This window comes from Silurus aristotelis (assembly GCF_946808225.1).
Source record: "Silurus aristotelis genome assembly, chromosome: 15".
Classification (NCBI taxonomy): Eukaryota; Metazoa; Chordata; class Actinopteri; order Siluriformes; family Siluridae; genus Silurus; species Silurus aristotelis.
In genome coordinates this window covers 928,341-955,426 of record NC_139588.1, presented here as the reverse complement: position 1 = coordinate 955,426, position 27,086 = coordinate 928,341, and the positions used below count along the sequence as shown (strand labels likewise).

Below are 27,086 nucleotides of genomic sequence, written 5' to 3'. Positions count from 1 at the left end.
TATAATATAAAATTACACTAGTGTCCATGAGTACTTGGAGAGGGCCACTATTCATTCATTTCATTGTGTTGCTGTTGGTATTGCACATTTTCCCACACAAATACATATACACATATACATGTGTGTGTGTGTGTGTGTGTGTGTGTGTGTGTGTGTGTGGAAATATATGCACATATATGGTTTGGACATATATGCACGACAATGAAAGAGAACATACATACAGTGCTTTAGATTCATGTTATGTCAAATTGTTCCTAACGCATAAAAACATGTTTAAATGATCAGAATCGTAGTCAGCATACTAAAGTTATATGTGAGAGAATTAATACTATGATGAATGCAATTTATTGTTTTGTTTGTTTTTTTGTCTCCCTTAGAATACAAACGATAACACGAGAATGGGAGGTGACACTTTGGCCACAAGATGGCAGTCACGCTCCGTGCAGAACAGCAAGCGACCTTCTTTTTGCATTTATTATTATTATTAATATTATTACTGTCGCCAAGTATTAAAATAATCTATAATAAAATACACAAAATGCTCAGCGACAGAGCCACAAAATCAGAGGTTTGCCGAAGCACTCCAATCTAAGAACTAGTTATATATATATATAAAATCATTTGTTTAAAACAACCACGGTATAGACTTGCTCGTTTTACTGAGACAATGAGGTGGCTCTTAAAAGAGCCTTTGTGTATACTGAACAATGTTATTGTTTAAGCGCGCTCTCCGCGAATACGGCGGGCCAGCTGAATGTCCTTGGGCATGATGGTCACTCTCTTGGCGTGGATGGCGCACAGGTTGGTGTCCTCGAACAGGCCGACCAAGTATGCCTCGCTCGCCTCCTGCAAAGCCATTACAGCAGAGCTCTGGAAACGCAAGTCAGTCTTGAAGTCTTGAGCAATTTCTCTCACCAGGCGCTGGAAGGGCAGCTTGCGGATGAGCAGCTCAGTAGACTTCTGATAGCGACGGATCTCTCTCAAAGCCACGGTGCCGGGCCTGTAACGGTGAGGCTTCTTCACGCCGCCGGTAGCCGGAGCGCTCTTGCGAGCAGCCTTGGTGGCGAGCTGCTTCCTGGGCGCCTTGCCACCAGTGGATTTACGGGCAGTCTGCTTAGTTCTTGCCATAGCGTTGAGCTGTGCACTTCGCGGAAGAAAAACAGAATGAAAAGCGCTAGCAAACGCTGGCTTTTTAAGCCTGAACGACGCCTCGCGTTCATTGGGCGTCTCGAAACCTCTCGTCTTGCATTGGATCGATCGCTATACGTCACTCGACGATTATTGGCTTAGACCTAGTCAGCGCCACAGTTTGAACACCCCACCCACCCACCCTCCCTCCCTCCCTCCCTCGGCTCTCTTGCACAGCACTGTTTTCCTCTGTTCTATAGTTACACAAAGACGGCCGTCGCAATTTGGAAAAAAAGTAAAAATACTTCGTTATATTTATGCTTCTAAGTCACTAATGAGAATGGCATGATTATTAGACTATTCCAATGGGCTTTATTAAATGTGATTCTCTTGGGTGCAACTTTCTAGAATGAATACAATTATATACACAAAGTAACAAACTTGCACTTTTTGAGTCAAAGTGGGTGGCTCTTAAAAGAGCCTTTGGATACTGACAAACACAGCATTGGACGACTTTACTTGGTCTTGACAGCCTTCTCAGTCTTCTTAGGGAGAAGTACAGCCTGAATATTAGGCAGCACACCACCCTGAGCGATGGTCACTCCGCCGAGCAGTTTGTTCAGCTCCTCATCGTTACGCACGGCGAGTTGCAAGTGTCGGGGAATGATACGAGTCTTCTTGTTATCACGGGCAGCGTTACCAGCCAACTCCAGAATCTCAGCGGTCAGATACTCCAGCACAGCCGCCAGGTAAACGGGAGCGCCGGCACCGACGCGCTCAGCGTAGTTGCCTTTACGCAGAAGCCTGTGCACACGGCCTACAGGAAACTGCAGTCCTGCCCTGGATGAGCGAGTCTTGGCCTTGGCCCTGGCTTTGCCACCGGTTTTGCCTCTTCCACTCATTTTGCTGTAGATCAGATTTGTTCAAGGAACAAGTCGATAATAGTGAACGCTTCGCGCTGAAAACTCAGTGATATAGGCAACACAGCCACTCTCTCATTGGCTTAGAACACCATGTGATCAACATCCAATCACAAATGCACAAATGGTGACATTCATTCAGCCTCAGCCTAACAACCCCCCCCACACACACACCTCCCCTTCCCTAATAGTCTCTGTGTGTGTGTGTGTGTGTGTGTGTGTGTGTGTGTGTGTGTGACTGAGGATTGAGCGCGCGCTCATGGGAGACACAGGTATCAGGAAACAACATTCATGTGAAATGTGTATAACGACACATATATCATATAATCATAAGCATCTCTATAACTACTACATAGTTTGCGTATCCATATGTCATAAATCCCTATCTTGTATTCGCTTTCACTTTCATCATGGGAGGATTCAAAATGTTGCTCTTTGGGGGAAAATATAGGTGGCTCTTAAAAGAGCCTTTTAGTTAAGGTAGAGATGAAATAAATAAACAAACATGTTTACTTCTTCTTGGGCGCTGTCTTTTTCGCCTTTGCAGCCTTGGGCTTCGCCGCTTTGGGCTTCACGGTCTTTGCTTTCTTGGGGCTCTTGGCTGCTTTTTTAGGAGTCGCCGGCTTTTTCGCTTTCTTCGGGCTCTTGGTGGCTTTTTTAGCAGCCGCTGCGGGCTTCTTTGCCTTCTTCGGGGACTTCTTGGCGGCGGCAACAGGTTTCTTGGCCGCCACCTTCTTGGGCTTCTTCGCCGCGGCGGGTTTCTTCGCTTTAACAGCGACGGGCTTCTTCGCCTTAGTTGCGGTCTTCTTTGCGGGCTTCGTGGCTTCGGTCTGCTTCTTGTTTAGCTTGAAAGAGCCAGACGCGCCGGTCCCTTTGGTCTGTAGAAGAGTTCCCTTCAACACGAGACCCTTGACAGCGAGCTTGACGCGGGAGTTGTTCTTCTCCACGTCGTATCCGCCGGCGGACAAGGCTTTCTTCAGGGCGGCGAGCGACACACCGCTCCTCTCCTTGGACGAGGAAACCGCTTTGACGATGAGCTCGCCGACGCTGGGGCCGGCTTTCTTGGCCCTCGACGCTGCTTTCTTTTTCGGCGCTTTAGCCGGCGCGGCGGCGGGCGCGGGAGCAACTTCTGCCATCTCTCTAGTATCTGTAGTATCTCAGTGCGAGTCAGACTCTGTATACGCTGTGTAACACACAGAAACCTCCCGCCCCTCTGCTGGTGGGCCGGTCTTAAAACCGAGCATGAGAACGTTGTAGACTCAACCGGGCAGCCGCCGCTTCCGCGACACGCTCGCGAGTGTGTTTTCTCGCAGCGTTTCTCGTCGTAAATAAGACGCCGAAGACAAGATCCCGCGCTATTATGCACACATTTCGCGCGTACGGGCTTGCAAGTGTTCCGCGAGGCCCGTCATGGCCGAATAGAGAGCAGTGGTCGCTCTCGTTTAGCACGGAAGTGCACCGCGCGCCTGGCGCTCGAGCAGGCGCTAGGCGCATTTTGTGCAGAGTGCAGTGTAAAAAGGGTTGAGTTACATCCATGTCGGCGGAACAGCGTGTGTTTCACGTGAACGGCGAGCCTTGTCAATGTGTCTGACGCATTGGCAGTGTGTGAATGCTGTGCGTAGTATTGGGAACGCTGGCTCTTGTGGGCTGTGTGAAGCACGTGTTAGTGTATGGAGCAGGTGTGCAAACTCCCCGTGTGCCTCCCGCAGCCGGACTCCCTATGTCTTTGTCATCATCTGGTCTTCGCCACTAGGCCTGGCGCGCCTCGTGAATGGCCCCGTGCTCTAGTAGTCCCAGGCCGACAGGTGTGCCTCGTTGCCCGCTTAACCCTAATTCCAATCAGGTCAGGCTGTGCTAACCCTAATTCGAACAGTGCCAACCATAACCCTAACTCCATGTCATTCAGGCTGCACCAACCCTAAACCTAACTCCATGTCATTCAGGCTACGCTAAGCCTCATTCGAACAGTGCCAACCCTAACCCTAACTCCATGTCATTCAGGCTGCGCTAACCCTAATTAGAACAGTGCCAACCCTAATCCTAACTCCATGTCATTCAGTCTGCGCTAACCCTAATTCGAACAGTGCCAACCCTAACCCTAACTCCATGTCACTCAGGCTGCGCTAATCCTAATTCGAACAGTGCTAACCCTAACTCAATGTCACTCAGGCTGTGCTAACCCTAATTCAAACAATGCCAACCCTAACCCTAACCCTAACTCCATGTCATTCAGGCTGAGCTAACCCTAATTCGAACAGTGCCAACCCTAACCCTAACTCCATGTCTTTCAGGCTGCGCTAACCCTAATTAGAACAGTGCCAACCCTAACCCTAACTCCATGTCATTCAGGCTGCGCTAACCCTAATTCGAACAGTGCCAACCCTAACCCTAACTCCATGTCACTCAGGCTGCGCTAATCCTAATTCGAACAGTGCTAACCCTAACTCCATGTCACTCAAGGCTGCGCTAACCCTAATTAGAACAGTGCCAACCCTAACCCTAACTCCATGTCACTCAGGCTGTGCTAACCCTAATTCGAACAATGCCAACCCTAACCCTAACTCCATGTCATTCAGCCTGCGCTAACCCTAATTCGAACAGTGCCAACCCTAACCCTAATTCCATGTCACTTAGGCTGCTTTAACCCTAATTCGAACAGCACTAACCCTAACCCTGTTCCATTCAGGCCGCTCTAACCCTCAATTGAAAAGTGGTAACCCTAACGCTGAATACCTTTGTGCTGCACTAAGCCAAACTCAAATTAAGTTGTTCTGCTATGGCCTTAATGTGAAACACTGTTGTACTACTACAGCTCTAAAGCTAACTATGTAGTCTTACTATGACTCTAATTCAAAAGATGTTGTGCCACTATGGCAGTAATATAAATTATGTCGTGCGGCCATGGCCCAAATTCAAATTATGTTGTTTTACTACAGCCCTAATTCAGATTCTGTTGTGCTACTATGCCTCTGAATAGAAGTATGTTGTGCTGCTATGGCCCTGATGTGGATCAATGTTCTTCAACTATAGCTAATAGCTAATATCTAATGATAATTCTGTTGCGCTACTTTGATTCTAATTCAAATTATTTTGGCCAACTATGGCTCTAGGTCAAATGATGGCGTGCTACTGTAGTTCCAATTTAAAATATGTTGTGCTGCTAAGGCCTTGATGTCAAACACTGTTGTGCTACAGTAGATCTAATGCTAATTATGTAGTGCTGATGTGACTCTAATTAAAATTATGTTAGCCAACTATGACTCTAATTCAAATTATGTTGTGCTACTATGGCTCTAATTCAAATTATGGCGTGCTGCTATGTGCCTCTAGGGCCCTAATATGAAACACTGTACTGCTACTATAGCTCTAATGCTAACTGTGATTCACATCACGGACCTACCAGCACAACATAGGTAGCATTATAGCCATAGTAGCAGAACAATGTTGTGCTACTATGACTTTAATTCAAATTCGGTTGTGCTGCTAGGGCCCTGATGTGAAACACTGTGCTGCCACTACAGCTCTAGTGCTAATTATGTTGTGCTACTATGACTCTAATCCAAATGATGCTCTGCTACTATGGCTCTAATTCAAATCATGTTGTGCAGTTATGGCCCTAGTGGGAAACACTGTTCCGCTACTGTGGCCCAAATTCAATTCATGCTGTGCTGTCCTGGCCCTGATGTTAAACACTGATGTGCCACTGTAGCTCTAATGCTAACTATGTAATGCTGATATGACTCCAATACAAATCATGTGGGCCAACTATGGGTTGGCCCTAGTAGCACAACACAATTTGAATTAAAGTCATAGTAGCACAACATTGTTCTACTACTGTAGCTCTAATGCTAACTATGTTGTGCTACTATGGCTCTAATACAAATTATGTTATGCTGCTAGGGCCCTGATGTTAAACACTGTACTGCTACTATAGCTCTAATGCTAATTATGTAGTGCTGCTATAACTATAATTCAACTTATGTTGGCCAACTATGACTCTAATTCAAATTACGTTGTGCTACCATGGCTCTAATTTGAAATATGTTGTGCCTCTAGGACCCCGAAGTAAAACAATGTGGGCTAATTATATAACGCCGATATGACTCCAATACTAATCATGTGGGCCAACTATGGCTCTAAGTTAATATATGTTGTGCCTCTACGGCCCTGATGTGAAACACTGTGCTGCTACTATAGCTCTTAAGCTAATTATGTAGTGCTGCTATGACTCTGTCAATTTAAGTGGGCCAACTATGGGTCTAATTAAAATTATGTTGTGCTGCTAGGGCCCTGATGTGAAACACTGTGCTGCTACTGTAGCTCTAATGCTAACTGTGTTTCACGTCAGAGCCCTAGCAGCACAAGATAATTTGAATCAGAGCCATATTAGAAAATCATAGGTAGCATTAGAGCTACAGTAGCAGAACAATGTTGTGCTACTATGACTTTAATTCAAATTGTGTTGTGCTGCTAGGGCCCTGATGTGGAACACTGAGCTGCTACTACAGCTCTAGTGCTAATTATGTCGTGCTACTATGACTTTAATCCAAATGATCTTGGCCAACTGTGCTGTTATGGCCCTAGTGGGAAACACTGTTCCGCTACTGTGGCCCAAATTCAATTTATGTTGTGCTGTTATGGCCCTAGTGGGAAACACTGTTCCGCCAATGTAGCTCTAATGAGAATTATGTAGTACTGATATGGCTCTAATTCAAAGTACTTTGTGCTACTATGGCTCTCATTCAAATTATGGTGTGCTGCTAGGGACCCCAGCCCTGATGTGGCTACAGGGCCCTGGTGTGAAACACTATACTGCTACTATAGCTCTAATGCTAACTGTGTTTTACATCAGGGCCCTAGCAGCACAACATAACTTGAGTTAAAGTCATAGTAGCACAACATTGGTTTGCTTCTATAGCTCTAACGCTAACTATGTTGTGCTACTATTGCTCTAATTAAAATTATGTTGTGCTGCTAGGGCCCTGATGTGAAACACTGTGCTGCTACTGTAGCTCTAATGCTAACTGTGTTTCACGTCAGGGCCCTATCAGCACAACATAGGTAGCATTAGAGCTACAGTAGTAGAACAATGTTGTGCTACTATGACTTTAATTCAAATTGTGTTGTGCTACTAGGGCCCTGATGTGGAACACTGTGCTGCTACTACAGCTCTAGTGCTAATTATGATGTGCTACTCTGACTCTAATCCAAATGATCTTGGCCAACTATGGCCCTAAGTCAAATGATGCTCTGCTACCATGGCTCTAATTCAAATCATGTTGTGCTGTTATGGCCCTAGTGGGAAACACTGTTCCGCTACTGTAGCTCTAATGAGAATTATGTAGTACTGATATGGCTCTAATTCAAAGTACGTTGTGCTACTATGGCTCTCATTCAAATTATGGTGTGCTGCTAGGGACCCCAGCCCTGATGTGGCTACAGGGCACTGGTGTAAAACACTATACTGCTACTATAGCTCTAATGCTAACTGTGTTTCACATCAGGGCCCTAACAGCACAACATACCTTGAGTTAGAGTCATAGTAGCATGTTCTATGAACATTGTTCTACTACTATAGCTCTAATGCTAACTATGTTGTGCTACTATGGCTCTAATACAAATTATGTTGTGCTGCTAGGGCCCTGAAGTTAAACACTGTACTGCTACTATAGCTCTAATGCTAATTATGTAGTGCTGCTATAACTATAATTCAACTTATGTTGGCCAACTATGACTCTAATTCAAATTACGTTGTGCTACCATGGCTCTAATTTGAAATATGTTGTGCCTCTAGGGCCCTGATGTAAAACACTGTGCTGCTACTATAGCCCTAATGCTAATTATGTAATGCCGATATGACTCCAATACAAATCATGTGGGCCAACTATGGCTCTAAGTTAATATATGTTGTGCCTCTAGGGCCCTGATGTGAAACACTGTGCTGCTACTATAGCTCTAATGCTAATTGTGTAGTGCTGCTATGACTCTAAGTCAATTTATGTGGGCCAACTATGGCTCTGAGTCAAATTATGTTGGCCAACTATGGCTCTAATTTCAATTTTGTTTTGCTGCTATGGCCCTAGTGGGAAACACTGTTCCGCTACTGTGGCCCAATTTCAAATAATGTTGTGCTGTCCTGGCCCTGATGTAAAACACTGTTGTGCTACTGTAGCTCTAATGCTAATTATGTAGTGCTGATATGACTCTAATTAAAAGTACAGTGTGCTACTATGCCTCTCATTTAAATTATGGTGTGCTGCGAGGGACCCTAGCCCTGATGTGGCTACAGGGCTACAGGGCCCTGGTGTGAAACATCAGGGACCTAGCAGCACAACATAACTTGAGTTAGAGTCATAGTTAGCATTAGAGCTATAGTAGCAGAACAATGTTGTGCTACTATGACTCAAACTCGAGTTATGTTGTGCTACTAGGGCCCTGATGTGAAACACTGTACTGCAAATATAGCTCTAATGCTAACTGTGTTTCACATCAGGGCCCTAGCAGCACAACATAATTTGTATTATAGCCATAGTAGCACAACATAGTTAGCATTAGAGCTATAGTAGCAGAACAACCCTAATTCGAACAGTGCTAACCCTAACTCCATGTCACTCAGGCTGTGCTAACCCTAATTCGAACAGTGCCAACCCTAACCCTAACCCTAACTCCAGATCATTCAGGCTGTGCTAACCCTAATTCGAACAGTGCCAACCCTAACCCTAACTCCATGTCACTCAGGCTGCGCTAACCCTAATTTGAACAGTGCCAACCCTAACCCTAACTCCATGTCACTCAGGCTGCGCTAACCCTAATTTGAACAGTGCCACCCCTAACTCCAGGTCACTCAGGCTGCGCTAACCCTAATTCGAATAGTGCCAACCCTAACCATAACCCTAACTCCATGTCACTCAGGCTGCGCTAACCCTAATTCGAAGAGTGCAACCCCAACCCTAACTCCATGTCATTCAGGCTGCACTAACCCTAATTCGAACAGTGCCAACCCTAACCCTAACCCAAATTCCATGTCATTCAGGCTGCGCTAACCCTAATTCGAACAGTGCCAACCCTAACCCTGTTCCATTCAGGCCGCTCTAACCCTCAATTGAAAAGTGGTAATCCTAACCCTACCTTTGTGCTGCACTAAGCCAAACTCAAATTAAGTTGTGCTGCTATGGCCTTAATGTGAAACACTGTTGTACTACTACAGCTCTAAAGCTAACTATGTAGTCTTACTATGACTCTAATTCAAAAGATGTTGTGCCACTATGGCAGTAATATAAATTATGTCGTGCGGCCATGGCCCAAATTCAAATTATGTTGTTTTACTATAGCCCTAATTCAGATTCTGTTGTGCTACTATGCCTCTGAATGGAAGTATGTTGTGCTGCTATGGCCCTGATGTGGATCAATGTTCTTCAACTATAGCTCTAATGCTAATTCTGTTGCGCTACTTTAATTCTAATTCTAATTATTTTGGCCAACTATGGCTCTAGGTCAAATGATGGCGTGCTACTGTAGTTCCAATTTAAAATATGTTGTGCTGCTAGGGCCTTGATGTCAAACACTGTTGTGCTACAGTAGCTCTAATGCTAATTATGTAGTGCTGATGTGACTCTAATTAAAATGATGTTAGCCAACTATGGCTCTAATTCAAATTATGTTGTGCTACTATGGCTCTAATTCAAATTATGGCGTGCTGCCATGGCCCTAGTGGGAAACACTGTTCCGCTACTGTGGCTCAAATTCAATTCATGCTGTGCTGTCCTGGCCCTGATGTAAAACACTGATGTGCCACTGTAGCTCTAATGCTAATTATGTAACGCAGATATGACTCCAATACTAATCATGTGGGCCAACTATGGCTCTAAGTTAATATATGTTGTGCCTCTAGGGCCCTAATATGAAACACTGTACTGCTACTATAGCTTTAATGCTAACTGTGATTTACATCAGGGACCTACCAGCACAACATGATTCGAATTAGAGCCATAGTAGCACAACATAGGTAGCATGATAGATAGATAGATAGATAGATAGATAGATAGATAGATAGATAGATAGATAGATAGATAGATAGATAGATAGATAGATAGATAGATAGATAGATAGATAGATAGATAGATAGATAGATAGAAACAACTTTATTGTCATTGCATAGTACAGGTACACAGCAACGAAATGCAGTTTGGCATCTACCAGAAGTGCAAAATGTAGCAGTCGTGCAAAAGTGCAGATAAACATCTAGCATATTTACAGTGCAGATAACTATCTAGCATATTTACAGCAAGTGGTATATATGAAAGTATATACAGTGAATAAATATAAAGGCTATTTGAGTGCAGAGATGTGTGGACATTCAGAAGTACAGTGAATAAATATAGAGGTGTACAGTAATTAAGAAAATGTGCAGAAATGAAAGGTTACAGATCACAAGATTATGGCATTAAGGAGTAGCAAGCTGAATAAACAGTCTACTATATATAAAAAAATATATATATATTTATATATATATATATATATATATATATATATATATATATATATATATATATATATACACACACATACATTGTATACACAAATGAATGTTAAATGTTGGGCAGAATGTACAGTATTGATAAAGATTAATTAAGCAAATAATAAAATGAATGAAATTGTTGTTACTTTTATATATTCTTTATTTTATTATATATTTTAAAATTTTATAATAGCTATCCTTTTTTTATATATATATATGTAGAATATTGTTAGATACAAAATACATTACTAAAACTTTCTTTCGGCTTCTCCCATTAGGGGGCGCCACAGCGGATCATCCGCATGTTTGATTTGGCACATGTTTTTACACTGGATGTCCTTCCTAACACAACCCTCCCCATTTATCCGGGCTTGGGACCGGCACTAAGGCTTGTGCAACCCTAATGGCCTAAAGACCACCAGGGAACCTACAAGATACATTACAAGATTTATTATTATTATTATTATTATTATTATTATTATTATTATTATTATTATTATAAAGATGATTATATTGATAATAACAGACTCTTGTACAATTTAAGTGTAATTTTAATCAGTCTTTTACTTCATTATTTATTTTTCTCAAAACTTTTTACTTTTACTCATTATTTTTTTTCCCCATAAATATCTGTACTTTCTACTTCTTACATTTTCAAAAACAGACTCGTTACTTTAATTTTATTCCATCTGGTGAAAAGTGTTGAACACATGAAGAAAGGCAGGTGAAAAAAGGCATGGAAGCCGAGACACCAGCTGAAATCAATCAGTAATTAGAAAGCAGTCCTGCCCCGTGTCAGTGAAAATCAATATCAGCTGCTTCAGTCCCAACTAATGGCCTGTATAAAGATGTCTCATTACCAAGGTGTCACACAAGAAACATCTCATGATGGGTAAAAGTGAAGAGCTCTCTCAAGACCTTCACAACCTTATTGTTGCAAAACATACTATTAGCATTGGTTACAGAAGGATTTCTAAACTTCTGAATGTTCCAGCGAGAACTGTTAGGATCATAATCCAGAAGTAGAAAGAACATCATCTCACCATAAAGCAGCCATGACCAGGTGCTCCTCACAAGATTTCAGACAGAGGAGCAAAAAGAATATCAAAAGAGTTGTCCAAGAGCCAAGGACCACTTGTGGAGAGCTTCAGAAAGACCTGGAATTAGCAGCTACAACTGTTTAAAAGAAAAGCGCCTGCTGCCAAAGAAGGGAGACCTGACGCAGCTGAAGAACTGGCGCCCAGTGTCACTACTGTACTGTACTGTACTGTATAGGTATGTTGTTCTCTATTTCCAATATGAAGTATGTAAAAGTAGGAACTCTTAATCTAAATGCTGCTAGAGCTGGTCAGAAAAGAATGGTGTTGTTTGAGTTTATAAAGCTGAAACGGATTGATGTCATGTTTATTCAGGAATCACACAGGGATCATAAAACTGAAGTGGATCGGATGTTCTCTACTAGTGGAGGAGTAGCAATACTCTTTTCAAAACACTTTCTACCAACCTCTTACAAAATGGAAGAAATAGTTAAAGGGCACATTTTAAAAGTACAAGCAAAATTCGAAAACACAGAAATGAATTTTTGTTATGTTTACGCACCTACGAAGGGGCAGAAAAAAATCCTCTTTCTAAACAAAATCAGCTCCACTTTAAAAAACATCAATTCAGAAGGTTTTTTGTTTCTAGGTGGGGATTTTAATTGCACTGAAGATGATAAACTGGATAGGAATCACATAGAACCACATATTAGCTCTCAAAAAACACCTGTACAGCTGATCAGAACTTCTTATTTGTGTGACATTTGGAGGAACATGAATACTAAGACCAGGCAGTAAACATGGCCCACAGCAGGGATAATGTTTTATCTATGGCGAGACTCGATAGATTCTATGTATTCAGTTTTCATGCAAATCGTTTTAAAGACTGTAAAATCGTCCCGCAATGGAAAAACTTGAAAACTACAACCCCAAATCAGAAAAAGTTGGGACAGTATGGAAAACGCAAATAAAAAAAGAAAGTAGTGATTTCTAAATTTACTTTGACTTGTATTTCATTGCAGACAATATGAACACAAAATATTTCATGTTTTGTTTGGTCAACTTCCTGTCATGTCTAAATATACATCATTTCCTGTCATTCAGACCTGCAACACATTCCAAAAAAAGTTCATGGAAATCCAGGAAGAGAGAAAAAAAAGGAAAGGAAAATGGTGCACTTATGGTTCTACCACACAGATGAAGAACAGAAAATGATCCAGGTTCAGAAGAAACAAGGGGCTCACCAGTCTCCACCAATATTGAGCTCCTAGCTGATGGTAGAAACGATTCTAATTCCAGAGCTCCGAGAACTCCTCATCCAGCATCAAAGAGAGATGTCAAACAAATTAGGAAGAGGGAACAAAGGGAGGGAAAAAAAAAAAAAACAACCATGCGAAGACAAGGCAGGAAAATAATTTATTGCAGTAAATTCCCATTTACACACATTAATATTTCTAATTATAATTTTCAATGTAATAATGTTCAAAATGCATCAACACATTTACTGACACTAAATTGTTTCTTTTATCTGAATAATTGCTTAATTTATCTGTGAGCATTCAATCCGCCTATAGCTGATATCAGAGCATGAGACTGCATGGTTAGCAGAACACCACATGACCTATGTTACACACACCACACTAATACGATTGGCAATCTACATGAACACTTAAGCAGCAAATCAACTGTTCATTTATCACTTCACTCAGATGTTTAAACATTTCAGAGGAATTATCCACAGTATGATTTTAAAATGTCTGACTTCACAAAAGACTGAACAATACACAACCCATAACTCAATAAGGTTGTCTTAGCACAAAAAAAGGAAAAAACTAACACCAAGAAAGAGAAATGGTATTAAATAATACCAGATGAACTAAGGGAAATCGCTTTCACAAAGTCATCAGCTTGGGTTTTCATTTAGTTTTTTTTTTCCTTTTTAGTACTGCTAATGGCATGCATCTTTTTTTCTGTTCAAGGCTCCTCCCCCTCTGATCAGCACCAATGATGACGAAGAACAATCATTTAGGCAGAGTTTATACAGAAGACTTGTATGTTTTTTGTGCTTTTTTCTTGGGCATCTCTGTTACAAGTTGTTTTGTAGTTTTATTACAGTGTCAGATTCTCATGTTGATTGTGATTCCGTGTTCAGCAATGGCAACACATGTACTGTTTTATGTTACAGTAAGTTCAGTATTTTGAGAAGCAGTAAAGTAAGCTTTGTTTTGTGCATGGTAACTATTCTGTGGAAGAAGACAGGTTTTCAAATGAATAAATAATTTTGACTCTGAATGCATGGTCTTGATTTTAGTTTATATAACCGTGTTTTAAGTTTAAATGCTTTACTCATTTTAAGACAGATTACCTTATGACAAATCCTAAATGAAGAAGAATCATCTTGTTTAATAGCTCTGGTTTTAAGATCTTTTCACACAAATTAAGAAAGGCAAACTTAAAAGAATTTACAACTTAGTTTTAAGTAAATGACACTAAATATACTGCTTCAAATAAGTATTTTAATCCTTGTTTTAAAACACTTTGCTATTTTCTAAAGGCTTGGTATGGTTTCTTAGTTTAAGTAATCTTATCAAGTGTAATTATCTTACTGCATTACTTACATTGCAGCACCGACGCTGAAAAGATATCATGCAGCCCGGACCTGCATAAAGCTCTATGGGGAAAAGCCTCAGACATTGAGCAATTTTAAGGTACCACATGGTTTAAACAATTCAAGCCTTTACAAAATTAAACTAACTGTAAAGATGTCTTAATTACCTTGTCCCTCCATAGTGCTGATCTTCTCCACCTGCTCCTCCATAGTGCTGATCTGCTCCACCTGCTCCTCTGTAGTGCTGATCTGCTCCACCTGCTCCTCCTTAGTGCTCATCCGCTCCACCTGCTCCTCCATAGTGCTGATCTGCTCCACCTGCTCCTCTGTAGTGCTCATTTGCTCCACCTGCTCCTCCGTAGTGCTGATCTGCTCCACCTGCTCCTCCATAGTGCTGATCTTCTCCACCTGCTCCTCCATAGTGCTGATCTGCTCCACCTGCTCCTCCATAGTGCTGATCTGCTCCACCTGCTCCTCCATAGTGCTGATCTGCTCCACCTGCTCCTCTGCAGTGCTCATCCGCTTCACCTGCCCTTCTGTATTACTCATGGGCTCCACCAGCATGTTCTTGTCTCTTCCACCTGTGGACCTCCTCTGGGTTGCTTGTGTTCTCCAATGGATCACAGGGTGTGAGACGCAGCGTCATCAGCTTATCATCATTGCCACTGAAATCCTAGTTCCATCCTCTGCAAGTTGAACAAGTGTTTTGCTTATTTAAAACAGGTGTAGTTTAAACTCATGGTTAATCTTTATGTTTTAAATGTTAATCTGTTTAAATCATACAGTCAAATTCTGTGGGTTCGTGGATGCCAAATTGCAAATGTGGTAAGCTGGAACTTGACATGCATGTGTTGTGCTCTTCCCAACATTCCCAAAAGCTTGCTCTCTTTTGGGGACTGAATAAGAAAATAGTTTAAGAGATGGTTCACTCTAAAACTACATTTCAGTCATCAACGACTGATGAATATGAAAATAAAGGACAAATCGTCATAGTTCTTCATCAGCAAATTTTGTGCAATTACTTTTAATCCTCACAATACTATGCAGATAAAACTGTGACATTGGACAGAATATATCTAAAATATATTTTGGAGACATGTTGTAGTTTGCCAAATATTAGAAAATGGTTTGAGGAAGTGCTGTTTGGTCGTGTCTAAAGGTAAATTAATATTTAAAAAGTTTAATTGTATTAAGAGACCCAGTATTGTGCTAACACACTCTGTCTTGGTTATATAAAAATGGAAGCCTCTCCTAAGTTTCCACTGTCAAGGAGGTTAGGAGTTTAAGGCGATGAATTCAAGTTTTAGGGGGGAGCCGTCCCTTTAAGATTTAAACGTTGATGCAAATCTTTGCCATACTTAACACACGTTGTGAACTGTGACTTTAAGAATGCAGTGCTGCATCTTACCTTCACAAAGGTATTCATAAAGTGAACCCATCTTCTGAAGGTAGTCCTGGGCATAGGTGGAGAGTGTGCAGCGAGGGGTTAATATTTCACACTTGACTTCATTCTTTTTGGTCTCCTTGCCAAGAAGCAGAACAGGCTTGTATCCAATGGCATGGAGTTTCTCAAGCTGCAATCACAACATTGTGTATTTGCTGTTTAAGTAACAGAAAAACAACAGCAAAAAAGCTAAACATATTAGTTATTAAGAATTTATTACATTATTGCTGAAGCATCCAGGTCAATGCGATTCAGGATTTTTAACTTTATGGTGAATAACCAAGTATGTGCAAACAGGAAAGGCTCCTCCAGCCCCATCACCAAAAAAGCCCAGCACCATCTCTACTTCCTGAGAGCACTGAGGAAAGCTCCTCCATCTCCCCCCATCCTGACCACTATCTACAGAGGGACCATTGAGAGCATCCTGAGCAGCTGCATCACTGCCTGGTTTGGGAACTGCACAGTCTCGGAGCGCAAGACCCCACTAAGGATAGTGAGGACCGCTGAGAAGATCATCGGAGTCTCTCTCCCCTCTATCATGGACATTTACACCACACGCTGCATCCGCAAAGCAAACAGCATTGTGGACAACCACACACACACTTTTCACTCTCCTACCATCAGGGACAGAGGGGTTGACTTGAAATCCATTGGGGTCTTCCCACGCAGTTTCGAATCCTGCCGACTACGATTTGCTTCCTGTTCACGTTTCCTATTAATTACCCCGATAAAGTTAGTTTACAGGGTGTTGTGTTTGTTTAATGTTTACATTTCCAGTTTATTATACAGATATGATTCAATTTCATTGTCTTGTGTAAATAGGGTGTCCAGTTTAAGCAGGGGATGATAGCAATTTGTGTAGTGGTCGTGGCCGAGTGGTTAAGGTGATGGACTAGGAATCTATTGGGGTCTCCTCGAGCAGGTTCGATTACTGCCAAATACGATTCCCTTTCTGTTAATTATACAGATATTGTTAATTTGTGTTTTCTTGTGTTAATATGGGTTCCAGGTTAATTAGTGGGTGACAGCTAATAGTGTAGTTGTGGCCAAATGGTAAAGGTGATGGCCTTGAAATCCATTGGTGTCTCCCAGCGCAGGTTCAAATCCTGCCAACTGAGATTTGTTTAATGTTTACATTTCCAGTTAATTATACAGATATGGTTAAATTTAGTTTTCTTGTGTTAATAGGGCTTCCAGTATAAGTAGGGGATGATAGAAAATTGTGTAGTAGTTGTGGCCGAGTGGTTAAGGCGATGGATTAGAAATCCATATCCATTATACAGATATTGTTAATTTGCGTTTTCTTGTGTTAATAGTGATAGCAGTTTAAGTAGGGGTGATAGCTATCTGTTTAGTAGGCGTGGCCGAGTGGTTAAGGCGATGGACTTGAAATCCATCGGCGTCTCCCCGCGCAGGTTCAAATCCTGCTGACTATGATTCACTTTCTGTTTACATTTCCTATTAATTACACCGATCCAGTTAGTTTACAGGTTGTTGTGTTAATAGGGCTTTTAGATTAAGTAGGGGATGATAACGATTTGTGTAGTAGTCGCGGCCGAGTGGTTAAGGCGATGGACAAGGAATCTATTGGGGTCTCCTCGAGCAGGTTCGATTACTTTCAAATACGATTTGCATTTCCTGTTAATTATAGAGATATTGTTAATTTGCGTTTTCGTGTGTTAATAGTGATTCCAGTTTAAGTAGGGGTGACAGCTTCCTGTATAGTAGTCGTGGCCGAGTGGTTAAGGCGATAGACTTGAAATCCATTGGGGTCTCCCCACGCATGTTCGAATCCTGCTGACTATGATTCACTTTCTGTTTACATTTCCTAATAATTACCCCGATAAAGTTAATTTACAGGTTGTTGTGTTAATAGGGCTTCCAGATTAAGTAGGGGCTGATCAAGACTTGTGTAGTAGTTGTGGCCGAGTGGTTAAAGAAATGGACTAAAAATCCATTAGTGGTCTCCCCGCACAGATTTGAATCCTGCCGACTACGATTCATTTTCTGTTTACATTTCCTATTAATTACGCCAATCCAGGTAGTTTACAGGTTGTTGTGTTAATAGGGCTTTTAGTTTAAGTAGGGGGGTAGTGAAGACTTCTGTTGTAGTCGTGGCTGAGTGGTTGAGGCGATGGTCTGGAAACCCTTTGTGGTTTCCCCGCACAGGTTCGAATCCTGCTGGCTACGATTTGCTTTCTGTTTACATTTCCTATTAATTACCCCGATTTCAGTTAGTTTACAGGTTGTTGTGTTAATAGGGCTTCCAGTTTAAGTAGGGGATGATAGAGACTTGTGTAGTAGTCGTGGCCGAGTGGTTAAGGCGATGGACTAGAAATCCATTGTGGTCTCCCCGCGCAGGTTCGAATCCTGCCGGCTACGATTCGTTTTCTGTTCACATTTCGTATTAATTATACAGATATTGTTCATTTGCGTTTTCTTGTGTTAATAGGGATTTCAGTTTAAGTATGGGGTGACAACTAACTGTGTAGTAGTCGTGGCCGAGTGGTTAAGGCGATGGACTTGAAATCCATTGCGGTCTCCCTGTGCAGATTCGAATCCTGCCGAATACGATTCACTTACTGTTAACATTTCCTATTAACTCTCTTCTCTAACTTTACCATTCCCTTCACTGACCATTACACTCATATTATTGACCAACACACTCACATCAATGACCATCACTGATTATTACACTCATTACTGATCATCATACTCATCACTGTTCTATACATTCACATCACTGACCATTACATTCACATCACTGACCATCACATTCACATTACTGACCATCACATCACTGATCATTACACTCAACACTGATCATCACTGATCATCACACTCACATCACTGACCATCACATTCACATCACTGACCATCACATTTACATCACTGACCATCACATCACTAATCATCACACTCAACACTGATCATCACTGATCATCACATTCACATCACTGATCATCACACTCACATCACTGACCATCACATTCACATCACTGACCATCACATTCACATCACTGACCATCACATCACTGATCACCACACTCAACACTGATCATCACTGATCATCACATTCACATCACTGACCATCACAATCACATCACTGATCATCACAATCAACACTGAACATCACATTCACATCACTGACCATCACACTCATCACTGACCATCCCATTCACATCACTGATCATCATGCTCACATCACTAACCATCACACTCATCACTGACCATCACACTTAACACTGACCATCACACTCACATCACTGACCATCACACTCACATCAGTGACCATCACACTCACATCAGTGACCATCACACTCACATCACTGACCATCACACTCATCACTGACCATTACACTCATCACTGATCATTACACTCATCACTGACCATCACACTCACATCACTGATCATCACACTCACAACACTGACCATCACACTCACATCACTGACCATCACACTAATCACTGATCATTACACTCATTACTGACCATCACATTCACATCACTGATCATCACACTCACATCACTGACCATCACACTCATCACTGACCATCACACTCACATCACTGACCATCACACTCACATCACTGACCATTACACTCACATCACTGACCATTACACTCACATCACTGACCATCACACTCATCAGTGACCATCACACTCACATCACTGACCATCACACTCATCACTGACCATTACACTAATCACCAATCATTACACTCATCACTGACCATCACACTCACATCACTGATCATCACACTCACAACACTGACCATCACACTCACATCACCGACCATCACACTAATCACTGATCATTACACTCATTACTGACCATCACATTCACATCACTGATCATCACACTCACATCACTGACCATCACACTCATCACTGACCATCACACTCATCACTGTCCATCACACTCACATCACTGACCATTACACTCACATCACTGACCCTCACACTCACATCACTGACCATTACACACTCTTCACTGACAATCACACTCTCATCACTGACCATCACACTCACATCACTGACCAGGTCTCTAGCCTTGATAAATGTGGAGGGTTGTGTTATAAAGAACATCCAGTTTAAAACATGTGCCAAATCTGATATGCGGATAACGAATCAGAATTTTAGAGACTGGTGTAAATCCACCAGGTATGTTGATGAAGTTCATCACGACTTTGTATCATGGTAAAGTCATGGAATGTAAAGTCTATTCTCTCTCTCTCTCTCTCTCTCTCTCTCTCTCTCTCTCTCTCTCTCTCTCTCTCTCTCTCTCTCTCTCTCTCTCTTCTCTCTCTCTCTCTCTCTCTCTCTCTCCTCTCGGAATATCAGATATGTATGGAAGCCTGTTTCCGGCAGTAAAAAAACTAAGGTCACAGTTCTGTAATCTTTTTCGTGGATTTGCGGCACTTTGTGGAAAAGCACCATAGAAAACCACGTGATGTGATTCTTACAGAACACGTGACTTCTTTAAGTTTTTATGCTAAACAGCTTTGTGTCATTTTCCTGATGACAAGGTATTTTCATATTTACTCTTTGGAATAAGAATCCATTACGATACTCACAAGAATTCTGATATAAAAAGCAGTTATAAACTCTCAGGCTGGTTGTGCGCATGCGCGGTAACGTCACTCCGTTGCCATGGTGAGATCTTGTTGACAGAGCTCCGTGTTTTATTCTTCTGTTTTGGGTTTTTAGTTCTGTTTCATCCGATCACCAGAATGTCAACAGACGTGAGGTAAGCAGGTCCCTAATCTCCAGATATAAAACTTTAACAACAACAACAACAACAACAACAACCATGACAATAATAATAATAATAATAATGATAATACTATTCATAATAATAATAATAATAATAATAACAATAATGATATTAATAATAACAATAAAAATAATCATCATCCACATCATCATAGTATTAATAATAATGATAATATAATATTATAATATAATGATGTTCTCCTCTGTGCTCCTGCAGTAAAGAGGAAGACATTGTGAAGGACTTTCTTCTCCCTGATCCCACAAATGGTAAGAGTTTATAAACCTGCTGATGAGCCTGACGTTTAGAAGAATGAAGAAGCTCTTCTGTGATGTTTGGTTGTGATTCACTCTGTGTTGCTGCAAAACACAGCGGTTCAAAGCTTCATCTAAAACAGATAGAGGAGCACAGTTTCACGGTCGGATCCTTGGCAGAAACATCATACAGAAATGAACCTGAGATATTAGAGGAGTGGAAGGAGTTCTACCTTCCAGATCACATGTACATGCAGGTGATTGGTGTTTTTAAGGAGTTCTCCTGTGTCCTTTGAGGACATGGTGAGATGGACTTCAGTGTTTCTAAATTTGATTCCAGCTTCAAGAGCTTCCTGATTTTCAATCTCTCATATAAAACCTTTACATGATCAGAGATCATCGATCTTCACAAACCTTTTACACAATATCATCTAGTGATACCATCATTTAGCATAATATTAGGAACAATAAGGAGAATTATGCATTATTCAGTTATAAATAACACTTATTTATAATTCATATTATCTTTTTTTATTTTCTTGATATTTTGAGTCAGTGAGATTCCTTAATGTCTAAAATCACACACTAAATACTTCTGATAAATCACACAGACATATTATAACTTTAGTATTTAAATACATTATAGACTTACAGAGTGGTGTGTGTGTGTGTGTGTGTGTGTGTGTGTGTGTGTGTGTGTGTGTGTTTGTCAACGTGCTGCTGATTAACGCTGTTACTGTTAGAAATCAGCTGAAATAAAGGGTTTACAGTGTTTAATGAAGAACACAGTCATTAGTGTTGCACAAGTCAGCTCACTCTTAGTGTCGGTCTCAAGTCCGGATAAATGTGGAGGATTGTGTTATGAAGGACATCCAGCATAAAACATGGCTTTAAGGAGAGGAATGTGGAAGGGGAGATGATGGTAGATTTTGCTAAAAGGATGGAAATGGCAGTGGTGAAGACGTATTTTAAGAAGAAGGAGGATCATAGGGTTATGTATAAGAGTGGAGGAAGGTGCACACAGGTGGACTATGTTCTATGGAGGAGATGTAACCTGAAGGAGATTGGAGACTGTAAGGTGCTGGCAGGGGACAGTGTAGCTAGACAGCATAGAAAGGTGAGGGAGGCGAGATTAAGATGGTTTGGACATGTGCAGAGGAGGGACATGGGGTATATCAGTAGGAGAATGCTGAGGATGGAGACACCAGCAAGGAGGAAAAGAGGAAGGCCAAGGAGGAGGTTTATGGATGTTGTGAAGGAAAACATGCAGGTAGTTGGTAGGAAAGAGGCAGATGTAGAGGACGGGGGGGATGGAGACGGATGATCCGCTGTGGCGCCCCCTAATGGGAGCAGCCGAAGGAAGAAGAAGAAAAAATAAATAACAAATATCAATACCAAACAAATAAGTACAAAACTAGAACACTGTGATCAAATTTTTAGTTCATGTTGTGCATGTCTTGTTGAGCAAAAAAATCCTCGTTATCCACAGTATATACCGCCAGTGTCAGTAAACATCTACTCAGAATCCCATCGGTTTTGAAAGGCTCTGTTTTCAGAATCAACTTTTCTCTTCGCCACTGTGAGGCGCTGTTTCACAATAACTGTACAATAGAGTTAAATACATCAACAGAAGCTCCACTTGATTGACGCTGGAATGTTCCCAGGTGGTCTAGAGTTCGGTAAGACAGCTGAAGCGCTGCATTATGGGATCTGTATTTTGTGTTTTTAGAGCTACATATCGCCAGGCCATTCATAATAATAATAATAGATCTTTATAAAATTATCTCGCGGGCCGTATATAATTGTACGTCGGGTTGGATTTGTCCCGCGGGCCTGAGTTTAACACCCCTGATCTATGTGAAGACACTGATGATCTAAATGATTTCTCAATAATTATCAACAATGATTTAACAAAGTAGAAAACAGCTATTTTTAGAAAAGGCTCGCGGGCGGCTCATGTGGTCCTTGCGGGTGACCTGGTGCCCGCGTGCACCATGTTGGTGACCCCTGCTTTATGGTGTTAATTTTGACCAACCTATAGCTCTGACAATAGTCATCTTTGTTTTCAATAACCCAAAAGATATTCCCATGATCCTCCCATGCAAATATCATTGGTTCTAACATACTTTAACTGTGACGTTATTTGACGTGTCACTGAAACTTGAATTGTGAATACATAGGGTTGTTTTTACTCTGGACAGGCAACACAGAAGATGATGCAGGTTAACAGAATAATTCACAAGTCACTGTTATATGAACAATAAAACATTTAATTTAAATTACCGGAAAATCTACAAAAATGTCAAATAATAAAATATAATAGATGCAAACACACAAAAGGTACAAATAATATTTTAAAATGATGCATATATTAGTGAAAGAGGCACAGGGTGTGTGTGTGTGTGCGCGCGTGCGTGCGCGTGTGTGTGTGCGTGTCTGTGTGTCTGAGTTTTAGCCTGTGCATCTTCCGGGATCTGAAGTTCCAGGTGCCACCCAGTAAACTCCATGCAGTGGGTCCAGTAGAATGGGGAGTAATACAAACAGAGACACAGGGTTTATTTATTTATTTTTGTATGTTTGTTGTTGTTATTGTTTTAAAATCTGATTAAAAAATGTGAGAAATTATTTTGTGTCATTTGATCTTTAGGCGATGGTGAAGGTTTGGAGGTGGTTGAACCATACACCTCATATAAAGACTCTAAAAAACAACAAGAAATACGTCACACATTTTAACAGCAGGAACAAGAAGCACCAAGTGTTCAGAATGCAGCCACATCATTATTCACATATCAGCTCACTGTATTTTCATGTGAAACAAACATGTAACATCTGTGACTTAGACAAAAGCAGCATTTCACACAAAAGAATCAAACGTCCAATAATATTATTGTGCCTGATGGCATCAACATCAATTCTGTTTATTCTGGGAGCATCTCCTATTTCATTGTCCTTCTGGGTATCCTGAGAGAGAGAGAGAGAGAGAGAGAGAGAGAGAGAGAGAGAGAGAGAGAGAGAGAGATGGTAAGGAACTTAGATTTGCTAGATAATACACATGTACTCAACACAAAGCTTTCGCTCAGCAGCTCTCAGTGTCTCTCTGTTTTCAGTGTCATCAATATGTCTGGTAATTGTGTAATCTGAGAGGAACTTTAGCTATTTCGTTAACTGCGTCAGGGCCGAGGAATCTTGTTGACAGCGGCTTTGCAGGCAGGGGGCATTAATGTCTCTGCCACAGTGTGGGGCTTTTTTTGATTAGGCTACAAGTTGAGCTACTAGGTAGGTCACTTTGAGATCTCTCTCAATCACCTTTGGGTTTTTGAGATATTGGTGTGTGTGTGGGGGGGGGGTATATTGGAGAAGGCTAAGGAGGAAAAAAGAAAGGCTAAGGAGAAGGTTTATGGATGTGGTGAGAGAAGACATGCAGGTGGTTGGTTTGAAAGATGATCCACTGTGGTGACCACTAATAGGAGCAGCTGAAAGAAGAAGAAGAGGAAGAAGAAGACAGACAGTCTTGCATATTGTTCTTTGTAAAGAACAGCCCAGACTTGTACAGATTACAGTATACAGTAGTCACATGTAAGGTGTGAGCAGCACCTGCCAGAAATTCCTGTAGTTCCTTCAGTGTTGCTGTTGGCCTGTTGGTAGCTTCATAATTAGTTTCTCCTCATTCTCTTATCATATATATATATATATATATATATATATATATATATATATATATATATATATATATATATATATATATATATATATATATAGTGGTGTGAAAAAGTGTTTGCCCCTTCATGATTTCTTATTTATCATCAAACTAATTTAAATATTAGTAAACGATACACAAATAAACACAACATGCAGTTTTTAAATATTTTTACTTTTTATTTTTTTTATTATTGAGGGAAAACAAAACCCAAAACAACATGGCCCTGTGTGAAATACTTTAATTTCTCTCACCACACCCAGGCCTGATTACTGCCACACCTGTTAGTAATCAAGAAATCTCTTAAATAGGACCTGCCTGACAAAGTGAAGTCGACCAAAAGCTCCTCAAAAGCGAGACATCATGCCAAGATCCAAATAAATTCAGAAACAAATGAGAAAGTAATTGAGATTAATCATTCTGGAAAAGGTTATAAAGTCATTTCTAAAGCTTTGGGACTCCAGCAAACCACAGTGAGAGAAATTATTCACAAATAGCAAAAACATGGAACAGTGGAGAACCTTCCCAAGAGTGGCCAGCTGACCAAAATTACCCCAAGAGCACAGAGCCCACTCATCCAAGAGGTCACAAAAGACCCCACAACAACATCCAAAGAACTGCAGGCCTCACATGCCTCCGTTAAGATCAGTGTTCATGATTCCACCATGAGAAAGAGACCTGGCAAAAATGTTTTTCCAAGACGAATCTCACTCATCTCACTTTTTGCCAGAAAACATCTTGATGATCCCCAAGACTTTTGGGAAAAGGAAAGCTGAGTAGTTGAGCGCGAGCCGTTTGCATGTTGTTAGCGTGATGCTCGATGTTCACAATGCAAGTTATTGCTCGTAATGCATTCAATAAAAAAAAGTTTTTGCTCCTCCTGTAAAGTATTTATAAATCATGTTACTCACAATACAAGCTTCCCCTGTACGTAAATTATCATGACACCAATCAGAACTTTTGCTGTTTCCTCACGGATGGTTTTAATTGGCGGATTCTGGTCCTTAATTTGAGACTTAACGCATCAATTAAACAAATGTTTAGTGCTGAAATATTTTTTTTTACATTTGTTCATATCTGTTAGTATTAAGATGAGCCTCACACTGGTTCTCTAAACACATTCTTATGTTGTCTGTTCAGTGTCTATAGGATGTTTACGATGTGAGTATGTAAGGTACATGGAATGTCTTTGTGTGGGTTCACATATCTCTGGTTACTATGTCTTCTTACCCAATCAGGAACAGTTTTTTGGTCAGGTTTTTTCCAGTGTGTGTATATATACTTGTCTGTTATCTGCATTAAACTAAATAAGAACATATGGATCATTCTGTGTGCTGTGTGATTCTTCCCTGATCAGAAAAGACCCCATGGGAATCGTAGTTCGTATGGAAAACCTCTCCAAGATTTAAGTGTTTGTTGGGGCATGATAAAAATATAACTATCTGAGTAAAGGAAAGGACGTTGTGAATAAATGTGTTGCGTTAAAGGTTAATTTTTAATAAAAATGAAGAAATGTGTGCTGCATTAATTGTGCATTAATAATATTAGTGCTGTTAAAATGAATTTGGGTTAACGTGTTATTAACACGATCATTTTGAAGGTTTTTTTCAGTATAAAGGACATTATATAAAGGTCAACCCAAGCAGATCACAACAGTTAAGTTTTTTCATGAGCCATTTATACTTTTGCATTTTCTTTGTAGAATCTGTACAAAACACACAATTTGACTTCATTTCAAAACAGCAGGAAAACTGTAATGCAGGGAAAATGCACAAGAATCTGTATGTGCTCTGTTATACTGCATGTATTATATGCTGTATAATAATGATGGTGTCTACAGCTGTGGCATCATATTGATGTTCTTAAGAGGATGATTGGGACTGAAGGCAGATGATTGGGTGTGAAACGCACGACCCGAAACTGTAAAGAGACAATCAATAACACTGTGCAGATCTATTATGTATTTTATTTCTTTATGTACAAAAATAATAAAATCTATTAAACATTATTTAATGTAATAATTTTTCTTGACTTTAGGTGAGAACAGAGAAAGCTGATCTGCTTCAGGCACTTGGGAACGGCTGGAGGAACGGCTTTGTGAGGTCTTTCTTCCACAATTCTAAAGCGTTCAGAGCGACTTTGGGGCTGCTGGGTGCCAGATCATGAGTGGCATAAACCACTGCGAGCTGCACCTCCCACGGCAAATCTGCACACAAAATCCATCATAAAATTAGGACTTGCTGAAGCACTTTCCTGTTGCTAGAGAACTAAAAATCAGAGAATAAAGATAAAGATTGATTAAGGACTTGTTTAATTGATCCTTTAGTGATACCTTTTTGTCCCCTGAACTCAGTTATGCTTTTCATCAGATCCTCCACTGATGCTGCCACGTTCTCCTTAAGACCATTTTGGCCAAGTCGCCCTGATTGAGATAAAGAACATGAGTGAAAAACAGAAGAATCCAGAAATAATGTGAGATGATGCTTTAAAACAGGATTCACAGGAAACTTACCAAGTAGCCTGAAAATTGCTGCTACAGAGACGTTTCTGAACTTTGTTTCCTCTGTTTGTGTTTGTTTCAGCAAAGTATTCAAGATGAGCCACACACTTTTTCTGATGAATAAAAAATTAGACATATTAAGTGTTTTTGTGGCAGTAATAGAATACCATCAATTGTAAGTTTATGCAACAAGAATAGAAAGTTTG

The 27,086-nt window shown here is 40.8% G+C and overlaps 2 protein-coding genes and 1 pseudogene across 3 annotated transcripts; all 3 read right to left on the bottom strand.

Annotated features, from left to right (window-relative positions):
• Positions 1-715: 715 nt before the first annotated feature.
• LOC310738187 (histone H3.2) lies at positions 716-1,147 on the bottom strand. Its single transcript, XM_083563191.1, has one exon. It carries the CDS (start codon positions 1,126-1,128, stop codon positions 718-720), a length of 411 nt encoding a protein of 136 aa, XP_083419317.1. The 5' UTR covers positions 1,129-1,147; the 3' UTR covers positions 716-717.
• A 496-nt stretch (positions 1,148-1,643) lies between these two features.
• Positions 1,644-2,092, bottom strand: LOC310738214 (histone H2A; the record flags this gene model as incomplete). The annotated part of the gene is made up of 1 exon (XM_083563217.1): positions 1,644-2,092. Exon 1 carries the CDS (start codon positions 2,028-2,030, stop codon positions 1,644-1,646), a length of 387 nt encoding a protein of 128 aa, XP_083419343.1. The 5' UTR covers positions 2,031-2,092.
• A 465-nt stretch (positions 2,093-2,557) lies between these two features.
• LOC310738163 (histone H1 pseudogene) lies at positions 2,558-3,215 on the bottom strand (annotated as a pseudogene). Its single transcript has one exon. The product of its transcript is annotated as a histone H1 pseudogene (transcript).
• Positions 3,216-27,086: the final 23,871 nt, after the last annotated feature.

Bases quoted from the DNA above. Each gene is read 5' to 3' on its own strand.
- LOC310738187 (XM_083563191.1), bottom strand. From the start codon at position 1,128: ATGGCAAGAACTAAGCAGACTGCCCGTAAATCCACTGGTGGCAAGGCG.